General features: G+C 44.5%; 1 protein-coding gene across 6 annotated transcripts in view; it reads left to right on the top strand.

The window, feature by feature from the left end:
- The window catches only part of LOC126464634 (arfGAP with SH3 domain, ANK repeat and PH domain-containing protein), a 315,585-nt gene that overhangs the window by 157,726 nt on the left and 143,749 nt on the right, over nucleotides 1–14,110 (top strand). For all 6 annotated transcript variants that reach the window (XM_050096250.1, XM_050096248.1, XM_050096249.1 and 3 more), the window contains exon 3: nucleotides 6,271–6,525. In XM_050096250.1, coding sequence (XP_049952207.1) covers nucleotides 6,271–6,525 — 255 coding nt within the window. The remainder of the gene's footprint in view (nucleotides 1–6,270; nucleotides 6,526–14,110) is intronic.

Raw genomic sequence — 14,110 nt, 5'->3', positions numbered from 1 at the left:
GCTGCAGAATCGATGTGATGCATAACCTTAGCTAAATTTGGAACAACATTCTCGGAACGACATCTCTTTAGAAAGACAAGAGTACCTAGCAAACGACATCTACGGTGGCGCAACTTTTCAAATTTCTTCATGCTGCGGTACATCTCCTCCCCGTAAAGGTGTATGATGTGATTCTTGAGTTCCTCCCGGCGTCATCTCAGACGCCGTCGCAATCTGTTCCACCGCGCGACCGTGGCGCGGGGCGCGGACAGCGGAGGGAGCGCGCCGCGGGCGGAGGGTATTTAAATCGACCGCCGCCGCGACCGAACCCAGTTCCCTCTGAGCAGCCATAGCGTACGGATCTCCGTGCCGGCACGTTCACAGGAGCTCAGTCCGTCAGTTTACCTGATGATGGCGACATGTATGATCGCCGAAATATTGTGCCCGTTGGACACTGTAGACCGGCAGTACACCCGTGGATATTTTGATTATCAAATACGCCGGGAGAAACTCAAGAATCACATCAGGAGATTAATTAATTATGGTCGTCAGCTCAAAAAGAAGCAAACGTTATATATTCCGAAACAAAAGCAATACCGACAGACTTGGAGCGTTTGTAATGAATATCTCGGTTGGGGATAGCAACCCGTGTCCAGAAACGTCACACATCGCCACTGCAGAAAACCCAAGTTACAAAGAGAAGCGCCAGCCCCTAGGCCACTCCTGTGGCAGCAGGCGCAAATCTGCGTGCGATGCACCGCTAGCGAAACACGTCGCAATGAGCCTGACAGACTTCAGGTCCATATATGGCTTCGAACGCGTTCGTGCGTTTCATAGCAACACTGTCACGTTACAAATTCAAGGTTGTTGGCCTACTTGCAGGCTCTGTAACGTCGCTTCGGCGCCCTGTAGCGTCGTTGAATCGTGTTACCGAACATGGGTTCCTCTCCTCAAGACACCTTGGAAGATGGCCGGATATCAGTTTGTTGCATCGTGTACATTAGATAATGCTAAATATTTTCCGCTAGGAGAAAAAACTCGAGGATAATGGGGATCCGAAATAAATGCCACTGTACGTATATTTCACTACGCTTGGAGCACTGTTTCTTTCTAATTTACTAAATCCATAAAAATTGTTTCGAAATTACCTGTATCGGACAGAAGACATCTTTAAAAAAATTCTTCGGTCACTCGATTAGGGAAAGCGACGGTGACACCAGGTGAACTGATTATTCCATTTGTAGCCGCTCGTGACTTCTTTGTATAGATAGACACTGTTTCAGTCAGTCAAGAAGACCTTTTGAGAATATTTTCTTTCGTAGCGTTTCATCTCTCATTTCAATTGTCTCTCTATTCAGTGATTTCCTCATTAATGGCGTTACCTTCAACTCATTAATAACGTTTACATTTCTGATTGGACCTCTTCTGCAACTACCCTCAAGAATTTCGTCTTCGCAACTTGTGTTTTGCTGCCTTTTTACTTAGCGATTTTGCCGTCATCTTCCCTTTTCCTTAGCCAACTCTCGCTTCCGAGCAACGGCAATGGTATCACCGTAGTATTATAAAATTTGATTTTTATATATAAATAATTTTAATGACCCTTGTACCTAATGTTCCTTATTTAAAAGGAATAGGCGCAGGTTCCGTTGAACAGTGCCAAACGAAAGATTGCAGATAGTTATAAATTTACCGCTATTGCACAGATACTCATCATGAACGTTAAAGATCGGAAAATAAAATTTTGTAAATGGTTGAATGAATTACTGTTCCTAACAATAATTTTAAATAACTAAATGACTGCATGAAATTTAGGTAGCAGATTAATTAATTATGGTCGCCAGCTCAAAAAGAAGCAAAAGTTTATGTTTGTTAGTGACTGAAATAAAGTTGAAATTACGTAATAATCACAAATGTGTTAGGAAGGCAGTAGTGGGACACAAGCGACTTCGAGTGTAAATGAACATACAGCGTGAACAGTATTAATTTAAGTAGAAATTAGTTGACATTACTTAAAACTAATCGAAATCAATTATAGTTACTGGCTAGCAACAGGTACGTCACGCGAAATGTACTGAATGACGTTACTCACTGTAATGCTGTCTCTCTTGAGGTTTTGTAACCAACCACTAGCCGGACGGAGTGACCGAGCGGTTCTAGGCGCTTCAGTCTGGAACCGCGCGACCGCTACGGTCGCAGGTTCGAATCCTGCCTCGGGTATGGATGTGTGTGATGTCCTTAGGTTAGTTGGGTTTAAGCAGTTCTAAGTTCTAGGGGACTGATGACGTTAGATGTTGAGTGCCATAGCGCTCAGAGCCATTTGAACCATTTTTTTGGAACTAACCACTACTTCATAATCAATCTTCCCTCGGAAAACACCTTTGCGCTGCCAGTGTTACGAAAGTCACAAATATATGAAATATTTGCGAGACACACAACATAAAATTATATAAGTCGCGTTAATTGAAATGGTATACGCATTTTGCCACTGAAATTACTTTCACTTTGCTGATTGGATGCAGTAGAAACACTGCAGTGTACAGAGAACTTTAATTGTTATTGCATTTGGTTACTCGCTGATTTAAGTTAAAACTGCATATGTAATTACTTTCATCTTCATTGAATTATCTCTCTCATTTGTGACTTTCTCGGTATTTACGGTGGGAGGTAAGGACTCTGCTGATTGTTAATGAATCGGTATAATTAGCAGCCCTAATAAGGTTTATGGTTCAGTTAAATGACCACTGCAACGTTCAAGTACTGAAACTGTGACGCTGGGAAGGAGTGTACATAACTAAAGAGAGCAGTATCCTGATATTACTTTATAGTGAGTTACTGGTGATGCGACGTAATGCATTTTGTAATGACCATTCTTGGAAAAATGGTGTTCTTTAACAACGAGAAAGTTTTAATAATTTTGGACCACACGATACTCTTCTTCGAATAACAACTCTTCTTAAATTCCTTGTACCCTTGCCCAGATGTGTGCTTGCTCAAATTTCCACAATGCCTTGACATGCTCACACCACCATTTCTAGGACAGTCTCCATCATGCATTACAGCGCCGCCACTTTACGTCCGTACCTCACCACACATGTAAAGCAACGACTCTTTCCACTCTGATACTGGTTCTGCGTCCTCAAGCACCCAACGATGTTATTGTCTATATACAAGCAGGTTCTTTGGATTCTACACAATACGAACGTCCCCAGCTTTGCCAGCGTTTCTACACAACGTTTTTGCAATATTGTTTTTCAATTGTCATAATCATATTACAATTTTTAAATGGTGAATACTGCCAAAATTGACGAAAAACATCCATACACAAGAAATTAATTTAAAATTACATAATTAATTGACTGAGTTGAGTTGCTGTGTTAAAATCTGTTCTGTATAGCATTTCACACATTGCTCCATATCTGTGCAACTTAACGTCTTTATTATTCTCGTAATGATAGGTCATATTAGCCTAGATAATTCAAATGTAGTAGTCCCTCCATTATTTCGTTGTTATTTGGTGTCTTCGACCTATAGAGTATTTATTTTGGAACGCCGTAACAATTATGTTATGTACTGCAGTTTTAAGATTGTATTCTGTGCATTTTTATTTTGTTTTTACTTTATTTACACGTCAAGTTCCGTAGGACCAAACTGAGGAGCAAATCTCCGAGGTCATCGAAAGTGTCAGTACATGAAATTACAACATACAAGTAATAACAGAGAAAAATAAAATGTTTATGAACCCAAAAACGTCAAGCCACAATTTTCAGTAAACGCAGTCAATAATATAACATAACAATCAGCATACTCGTAATTTTTCAAGGAACTCCTCAACAGAATAGAAGGAGTGACCCACGAAGAAACTCTTCAGTTTAGATTTGAAAGCGCGTGGATTGCTGCTAAGATTTTTGAATTCTCGTGGTAACTTATTGAAAATGGATGCAGCTTTATACTGCACAGCTTTCTACACAAGAGTTAAAGAAGTCCGATCCAGATGCAGGTTGGAGTTCTGCAGTGAGTGAAAGCTGCTTATTCTTGGTAATAAGCTGATATTGTTAACAGGAAACGACGCTAAAGAATTCATATATTGAGAGGCCAATGTCAAAATACCCGGACTAGTGAACAGGGGTCGACAAGAGGTTCGCGAACTTACACCACTTATTGCCCCAACCGGCCGTTTCTGAGCCAAATATATATACTTTTAGAATGGGAAGAGTTGCCCCAAAATATAATACCGTACGACATAAGCCAATGAAAATAAGCAAAATAGACTAATTTTTGTGTCAAACGATCACTTACTTCAGATACCGTTCGAGTAGTAAAAATGGCAGCATTAAGTCTTTGAACAAGATCCTGAACGTAAGCTTCCCACGACAGTTTACTGTCTATCTGAACACCTAGAAATTTGAACTGATCAGTTTCACAAATCATACGCCCATACTGTGAAATTAAAACGTCGGGCTTTGTTGAATTATGTGTCAGAAACTGTAAGAACTGGGTCTTAGAAGAAGTATTGCTAGCTATCCGGAGCTCGTGGGCTCGCGGTCGCGTTCTCGCTTCCCCAACACCGGGTCCCGGGTTCGATTCCCGGCGGGGTCAGGGATTTTCACCTGCCTCGAGATGACTGGGTGTTTGTGTTCTCCTCATCATTTCATCATCATTAATGAAAGTGGCGGGATTGGACTGAAGAGAGGTTGGGAATTTGTACGGGCGCTGATAACCGCGCAGTTGAGCGCCCCTCAAACCAATCATCATCATCATCATCATTGCTAGCTGGAGTCATTCTTTCTTGTGTTATTACTTATCATGTGCAAATAGTGTTAGGTCGGTGCATGAGTTCGTAGCGTTTTTCCATAAGTTTAGTAACACAACAGATACGCATAACAGAGGCTGTAGTCATCAATAATATATTCTCCTTCAGTACTTACAACAGGTTGCCAACGGTGGTGTAACTTTTCGACTCCGCCACTGTAGAAATCGCACGGTTTTAAGGCGAAGACCACGTCGAGCCATGTTCGGAGCCCATTTTCATCCGGGAAGTAAGTTCCATGAAGGTTGTTCAATAGAGAGCGGAAAAAGTGAAACTCTGAGGGCGCAAGATCAGGTGAAAAATGCTGGTGCGGAATTACTTCCGATCCCAACAACTGTATAGAGTTTCTTAGTTCAGCAGAATGCTTGCGGGCTTTATCATGGAGTAGCGTCACTTCACGCAGTCTTCCTGGTCGCTGTTCTCTCATTGCATCTGCAAGGCGCCTCAGTTGTTGACCGGACCGTCGCTATTCCACCAGATGAATAACGTTATATTTTGTGGATGCGCGCAGGTCTTTCTACGGGGAGTTGCTACGTTGTTTGGACTTAACCATTCCTTTATTTTTCTTACGTCAGCATATAGAAACCATTTCTCGTCACCATTAACGATGCAGGATAGGAGTTGGAAATTTGTAGTAAGGTCTTATGGAAGCAAACTGCAGAGGTCATCGGTCGCTAAGCCTACACACTCACCTATGCCCGAGGGAGGATTCGAACCTCTGACGGGGGGAGCCGCACGGACCGTGACAAGACGCAAGACGCCCCAGTCCGCGCGGCTACCCCGCGCGATCGGATAGGAATTGTCGGTGTTGTTCACGAGCCAATTAATGACGAGCAAGCAGAGATGCGGTATCAGTACACCCAGTTTTCAAACCTTCCCCATTGCATGTATATGTCGCACGTTGGAGGACTGATCACAGTTAATCACATTTGCCAGTTCTTGTTGTACACTGACGTGGATCACTGTGGATTAATGCGTTTAAGAGACCATCATAATACCCCGAAGGTCTTTCTGAACGTGGAGAGTTTCTGTCAAAACGATCCTCCTTAAAATGAGAAAATCATTTTCTTGCCCTGCCTGTCCAGTGGCATTATCCTCACACACGATGCAAATATTTATGGCTGCCACCGCTGCAGTCACTCCTGTATTAAACTGAAGAATATGTCTGAAATATTCCGGTTTCTCCTCTTGGAACTCCATTTTCTAGCGTCCACAGCTCCCCCACTATCTCCAAATGACAGTATGTAAACTCAAATAGCAACAGTGAAACACAAATAAAGTGACAATCGATAAATAAAGCCATAAAAACCGGAATACCAACATGCAAAACAAAAACTTGTGCTCCAACCTATTATCAGTACCTGAGAGTTGTTGATAAAATCTGGTTACAGGCCGTGTAATAAATGTATATTTGTATGTATGTTTGTATGTATATATTTCCATATTGGACTAACTGATGGCACCGTGTAATGATGTCGTCGCAGATGCAGAACATCAACAACATCGTGATGTTCCCGCTGGACAACTTGCTCAAAGGGGACCTGCGAGGCGTGAAAGGGGACCTGAAGCGGCCGTTCGACAAAGCGTGGAAGGACTACGAGGCCAAGTACTCCAAGATCGAGAAGGAGAAGAAGCAGCAGGCCAAGGAGGCGGGACTCATCCGCACGGAGGTCACGCCCGCCGAGGTCGCCGACGAGATGGAGAAGGAGCGCCGCCTCTTCCAGCTGCAGATGTGCGAGGTGGGTGTGCGTAGCTTACCTGTACCGGCGCCTGCGTACGTATTCCTGCGAGATACTGTTCACTGCGTGGTGCAGGGTTCCTGGTTCCAATATTCTCCATTTTCCGTCCTGTTCCATTGGCGTATTGAACGAGCACATAATGACTCTACGCACTCTAATCTCTATCTTACTCTATGATGACTACGCGAGGTACACGATATTGGCAGTATATCGATCGCACAACCTTTTTCGAACACAGTTTCTCTGAATTTACCACACATCTTGGGATGCAGACTGTTCCACCCTTCTCCATCTTTACCGTGCTCCGGTCTTGTACAAATTAGATTATGGTAGTCAGGTTTATGGCTCAGCAGCTCCTTCCACTTGCCATTCGCACTAGTCCCTCTGATAGTCTCCTCACAGAAGCGGGGATTCCCCCTCTACACAAACGACGGAGCCAACTACTGGTTTCTCACGCAATCGCCATTCGCCAATTCCCTGACCATCCTGTGTACCCTGTGCTCTTTACCAACGAGGGATGTCTCCCTCCCAACACTCGTCCACGGGTGGGATTGCCGGTTGGCGTGCGCCTCACTTCACTCTGTGGGAACTCCATCTCCATTGACTGGAATGCATCCCGTGTCTTTTCTCTCATAGCCCCCTCCCCCCCCCCCATGCCTTAGATGATGCCTAGAACATGGATTAGGACCGATCTATTCCAGGGTCCTAAGATCTGTGTCGCTCCTACGGTTTTTCGGCGTCTTGTATGTGTCATAATTGCAGAATTCCAGGGTGCCACCATCTTTTACACTGATGGTTCTAAGACAATCGATAATGTGGGATACACTTTCACGCCTCCTTCTGGCTTAGAACACCATTTATTGTCGGGTTCACATAGGGTGCTCGCAGTAGAGTTTCTAACCCACCTTTTTGTTTCTCAGGCCTCCCTCCACGGTGTTTTAATTTGTTCAGAAAACAATGAGCATTCTGCAGGTTATCGACCGATGCTACTCTTGTCACCCTTTGGTCTCTATTATCCATGGCCTTCTTTCTGCCTTTGGGCATGCCGCCTGTTCAGATCTCTTTCTCTGGGTCCCAGGTCATGTAGGCATCTCATAACATGTGTGAAATCTTATGGGACTTAACTGCTAGGATCATCAGTCCCTAAGCTTACACACTACTTAACCTAAATTATCCTAAGGACAAACACACACACCCATGCCCGAGGGGGGAGTCGAAACTCCACCGGGACCAGCCGCACAGTCCATGACTGCAGCGCGTAAGACCGCTCGGCTAATCCAGCGCCATGTAGGCATCCCAGGGCAAGAAGTGGCTAACTGTTTGGTTGGCTAGAGAAGCTGGTACTTACCCCCTCGCCCCCATTTCCTTTCATGATTCCAGCTGCGGATATGCGGATCTATGTCAAATCTCTCTTTGCCTAAAAATGGAATGACATCTGGTGCGCTGCTGCTCATAGTAATAAACTCTGCACAATCAAGGAGTCTGCTGCCGTTTGGCGCTCTTCCTTCCGCTCCTCTCGGAAGGAGTCCACTGTTTTATGCCGTCTACGCACTGGTCATACCAGGCTCACCCATTGTTTCCTCCACTGGACTCGCATTCGGGAGGACGACGGTTCAATCCCGCGTCCGGCCATCCTGATTTAGGTTTTCCGTGATTTCCCTAAATCGCTCCAGGCAAATGCCGGGATGGTTCCTTTCAAAGGGCACGGCCGACTTCCTTCCCCATCCTTCCCTAATCCGATGAGACCGATGACCTCACTCTCTGGTCCTCTTCCCCAAACAACCCAACCCATTGTTTCCTCCTACGTAACCACCCACGCACCACAATGTGGCTGTGGAGCCAGACTGACGTTATCTCACTTACTGGTGGGATGCCCCCTTCTTTCGGCCGTTCGAGTTAAATACAGTCTTCCCGAGTCCTTAAGTTTAATGTTAGCAGACGATTCACGGATGGTTGAACTGGTCTCAGTTTCCTCCGTGAAAGTGGTCTTTATTTCCAGATGTGAGGTTCTACTTTAGTCTTGGAGCAGGGGCAGGTTGATTGTGGTTGGGACCTCTTTTTCAGTCTTCTCGATCTGTGACCCCTTGACCGCCCCTTTTTGATTTGGTCTCACCTTTTATGCCTTTTGCTGTGTGTATTTAATGTTCATTATTTTTATCGGACCCTGTTTCTTCTGTGACTTACTTCGGAATCGCGGGACTGATGACCTCGCCCCTCGCCATTTGGTCCCATAACCCCTCTCAATTAATTAGTTAATCAATCAATCAATCACTCTGTGAGTTTACCCAACAGGGTCTCGCGAGAACTACGTCTCCATTCTGCCAAAGATTCTCATTTAAGTGTCCCGTGTGTTTCTGTTACAATTTTCGTCTGGGCTATACCGACCTGATACGATCGTTCCTTGTCTGCTGCTCTCACACATACATCATGAGGACTAAAAGTGCTGTAGCAGTATTCTATAAATGGTGGCACTAGCGTTTGAACCCAAACCTACGACTCGCTTTCCTCACTGTATTTTTTACGTGTTCCTACCATTCCACATCGGTTCTCAGTGTCACCCCTAAATACTTTCATGACATGACGTGCTGTAGTTGTTCGCCAATCATCTTGTGACTGGATACTTTCGTTTACTGTAGGTTATGTCTCTCACTTATCCGCTTTTAAATTGAGTTGCCATGCATTACTGAAAGAGGAAATCTTGTCCAAGTGTTCATGCGTTCCAACACTATACTTTCGTGTATAGACAGCACTATGGCGAATAAACAACCTAATGGTGCCGCTGACTCTGTGTGATTTGTTGATCCCAGCGTGATACAGCCAAGGCTGCGCCGGCCGGAGTGGCCGAGCGGTTCTAGGCGCTACAGTCTGGAACCGCGCGACCGCTACGGTCGCAGGTTCGAATCCTGCCTCGGTCATTGATGTGTGTGATGTCCTTAGGTTAGTTAGGTTTAAGTAGTTCTAAGTTCTAGGGGACTGATGACCACAGCAGTTAAGTCCCACAGTGCTCAGAGCCAGAGCCAAGGCTGCGTTCACAGTGGCACCGACATCGGTCGTCAGGCGCCGTCGCCATAGCTCGCCCGAAAACATCGACTGACAGCTTGGTCACAGTGCGTCCGATATCCTTATCAGTTTGTGGATGGCTCGAGCAGGTTAGTCAGGTTGGAATCTATTCTATGTATGAAGTAGGTTATGGTAGGATGGATATCACGACGCTTCTATGGTTGGAGACGAATGCTATTAAAAAGATGCCGAATGCAGAAGAATGAGCGACCGGCATACCTGTTTTGAAAATATAGTGGCGAGGCTGTACACTCTGTTGTCAGCCGTTGGAATTACCAGACAAGTTTTACGTACATGTCAGACGAAGGGAGACACGTTCTGTTACATACTCAACGAGATTCGTGGTATCCTTCAAAAGCAAGATTACAGACACTCTTTCTGCTGAATTTATTTGAAATTCTGCAGACATACGTCAATTAATCTTCAATGACTGTCATTCAGCATACGTCTGCAAGACAAGCATAAAGTTCAGAATAGGATCGTTGATATCTAAAGCACTGAAAACTGGAAATGCATCACATTTGCAAAACCATTTCATGTAAAACAAACGGAATCACCACCCTGCTGGCAGCAAAACGCGAGTAACCAGCAATGATAATTTGTAGATCGCTAATGCGATTCACGCCTAAAATTTCGGTTAGAGACTTTGCCTATTTGTGGTTTCCAATAAACCTGCTATTTCTGTCCGTAGATTCCGAACTATATCCCGATTATAATAGTTTTCATCCTCAGGATGACTAAACTTATTAGTTTCTTACAGTCCATATCATCGAAGAAATCGGACTGATCTGAATTTCATCGACTGTCGTTCGAAAGTCTGTACGTTCAGGTGATGAGATCGGCTACATTGTTACCGCGCACAGAGTGGCGTACTAGTTTGAAAAGATCGTGTGTGTTGACCATGTCAGTTGGCGGCTGTATCCAGCGATATGGGTGCCACTTAAGCTGTTCACCTCAGATATTTCCTAAATCGTTTAACATATCGTAACTCTGCTTTCAGTGAATTGTGAGAAACTCCTCACTAACCGAGGTGTAGTCTCTTTTCATCGCCGTTTTAATTACAGAGATATCGACATCAGCTTCTCTTTTTCAGATGGAATGTGGTAATTTCAGCTGATAATATCGTGGTTCTAAGAGATATGAATTCAACGACGTTTCACTCTTCAAAAACCGTTTTTATAGCATAAAAGTCGCTTCAGTTGCCAATAATTTCTTAATTTATTCAACGACCAGTCTCTAAGCGTAAAGCTTCGTCTTCAGGTTTCATCAAATAACTATGGGAAAATAAATGTATATATTAAAAGTATATAGTTAAGATGCTGGTTATGATTTATATGCACTCAACAATTCTTCATTAAAATCTCCATTGCTTGGTGCTCCGCAACGTTTAGATATTTTTTAAAGGACATCTTCCGTACACCATAAGCTGCGCTAGAAATGTTTATTTGCCAAAACCAGTTTACATTATGCACCTCTGCAGCAATGTCTTGCATGTCGATTAATACCATAGGATCTGGAATATATCCTATAATATTGTATTGTATGTTAATCGGGGTTCTAGAAACGACGGAGAGGCACCGTCCACCCCGCAGCCGCAGTGGTCCACAACCTCACGACGAATACCGCAGTCCACTTCACCCCTCTGCAGCCCCACACCGAACCACTCTTTCACGGTTACTGTGCGCTTCGGCCCCCGGTGGACCCCCCCCCCCCCTCCCCCCTTGGGAACGTCTCACACCAGAAGAGTGTAACCCCTATGTATGCTTCGTAGAGTAATGGTAGTGTACGCGTACGTGGAGAACTTGTTCTCGCAGCAATCGCCGACATACGAGGTGCATTCAAGTTCTAAGGCCTCCTATTTTTTTTTCTCTGGACTAGAAAGAGATAGAAACATGCGCATTGTTTTAAAATGAGGCCGCGTTCATTGTCAATACGTCCCAGAGATGGCAGCACCGTACGGCAGATGGAATTTTACCGCCAGCGGCGAGAATGAGTACTGTTTTAAATACTTAAAATGGCGACGTTTTCCTTACTTGAACAGCGTGCAATCATTCGTTTTCTGAATTTGCGTGGTGTGAAACCAATTGAAATTCATCGACAGTTGAAGGAGACATGTGGTGATGGAGTTATGGATGTGTCGAAAGTGCGTTCGTGGGTGCGACAGTTAAATGAAGGCAGAACGTCGTGTGACAACAAATCGAAACAACCTCGGGCTCGCACAAGCCGGTCTGACGACATGATCGAGAAAGTGGAGAGAATTGTTTTGGGGGATCGCCGAATGACTGTTGAACAGATCGCCTCCAGAGTTGGCATTTCTGTGGGTTCCGTGCACACAATCCTGCATGACGACCTGAAAATGCGAAAAGTGTCATCCAGGTGGGTGCCACGAATGCTGACGGACGACCACATGGCTGCCCGTGTGGCATGTTCCCAAGCAATGTTGACGCGCAACGACAGCATGAATGGGACTTTCTTTTCGTCGGTTGTGACAATGGATGAGACGTGGATGCCATTTTTCAATCCAGAAACAAAGCACCAGTCAGCTCAATGGAAGCATACAGATTCACCGCCACCTTAAAATTTCGGGTAACCGCCAGTGCTGAAAAAATGATGATGTCGATGTTCTGGGACAGCGAGGGCGTAATCCTTACCCATTGCGTTCCAAAGGACACTACGGTAACAGGTGCATGTTTTGAAGAACAAATTCCTTCCTGCACTGCAACAATAACGTCCGGGAAGGGCTGCGCGTGTGCTGTTTCACCAAGACAACGCACCTGCACATCGAGCTAACTTTACGCAACAGTTTCTTTGTGATAACAACTTTGAAGTGATTCCTCATGCTCCCTACTCACCTGACCTGGCTCCTAGTGAGTTTTGGCTTTTTCCAACAATGAAAGACACTCTCCGTGGCCGCACATTCACCAGCCGTGCTGCTATTGCCTCAGCGATTTTCCAGTGGTCAAAACAGACTCCTCAAGAAGCCTTCGTCGCTGCCATGGAATCATGGCGTCAGCATTGTGAAAAATGTGTACGTCTGCAGGGCGATTACGTCGAGAAGTAACGCCAGTTTCATCGATTTCGGGTGAGTAGTTAATTAGAAAAAAAATCGGAGGCCTTAGAACTTGAATGCACCTCGTAGTGTAGCTGAGGCGGAATAGGGGGAACCAGCCCGCATTCGCCGAGGCAGATGGAAAACCGCCTAAAAACCATCGACAGACTGGCCGGCTCACCGGACCTCGACCCAAGTCCGCCGGGCGGATTCGTGCCGGGGACCAGGCGCTCCTTTCCTATTCGGAAAGCCGTGCGTTAGACCACACGGCCAACACGGCGGGCATCCTATAATATAGTATACAGGTTGTCGTGTATGTTATTGCTGTCAAATTTTTCGCAGTGATAATTCTTGACAACGTTTGACATAACTGTGTTGTAGAGAAAACATGAAACTGACATGTTAAAGTTAAAGAATCAGCATTACCTGTCTCTTGTTATTTCTAAGATCATATATTGTAACAAAGAAGCCCTCGGTCACAAATATTAAGTCAAAATTGACCTGGTTTCGACGCTACTATGAGCATCGGCTTCAGAATTAGACTAACTATACTAAAACATTAGGTATATAGTACATTAATAAAATTAAAGTTTGTACTGACTCGAAAAGATGCAGTACTTACAAGTCACATATTAAAAAAGATCTAAGCCGGAAAGGCGACGTCATGAACACTTGTGAGATGGCGAGCCGCTAAGGGCTGCTCGTACTGTGAACAAGGGTTGCAACAAGACTGAGGTGCCCAGTTTAGAAAGTGTGGGCAAGTAAACATGGTGTTGCTACGAGCGCCATCTAGTAGCCGCAGAAACAACTAGGCTACTGTACATTCAAAATTAGACACATGAAATTGTGATGCAGCTGATCCAGGCATAACGTAAGCATTAATAATAACAGGATGAAGTTACATATTTATGTGCTTTAAATAGAGACACATTTTGTAACGTAAAAACGTTAGTTATGACATACAAGAAAACAGCAAAGATGTGACAGGAAAACAACATTTCGGTAAACTGCATGAGGAAATCTGAATCAAAGATCAAGCAATGGCTTTATATAGTCAAAAAAGTTTTTATTTCGCAGCTGCAGCTGTTCGTTGAGAATGAGGCCATCATGACGAGTGGGATGTTTGAAAATCTCCGACTCCTCTAAGACATCTAACCTACGCCCCTTCTTTTCGGTATGCAGAATATTGTTATCGCCTATGGCTTTAGTCACGTGTCCAGTAATTAAGAGATGATCGGCAAAGGATGAATTTAGGGGACTGGTGCCGTTCTTTCTCAAAAGATGTTCTTTATATCTGATGGTGAAAGCACGTCCGGTTTGCCCTATATAATAGGAGGAGCAGGTATCGCCGATGATCTTATAAACGCCAGAACTTTCTGTAGGGGAGCGAGTAGATTTCAGATTATGAATGAAGTTTCTCTGTAGATTATTATTAGTAGAGAAGGCAACATTGCAGTTGTATTTGTTGCGAAGCAT

This window comes from Schistocerca serialis, chromosome 1 (assembly GCF_023864345.2).
Source record: "Schistocerca serialis cubense isolate TAMUIC-IGC-003099 chromosome 1, iqSchSeri2.2, whole genome shotgun sequence".
Classification (NCBI taxonomy): Eukaryota; Metazoa; Arthropoda; class Insecta; order Orthoptera; family Acrididae; genus Schistocerca; species Schistocerca serialis.
This window is presented reverse-complemented; position numbering and strand designations above follow the sequence as displayed.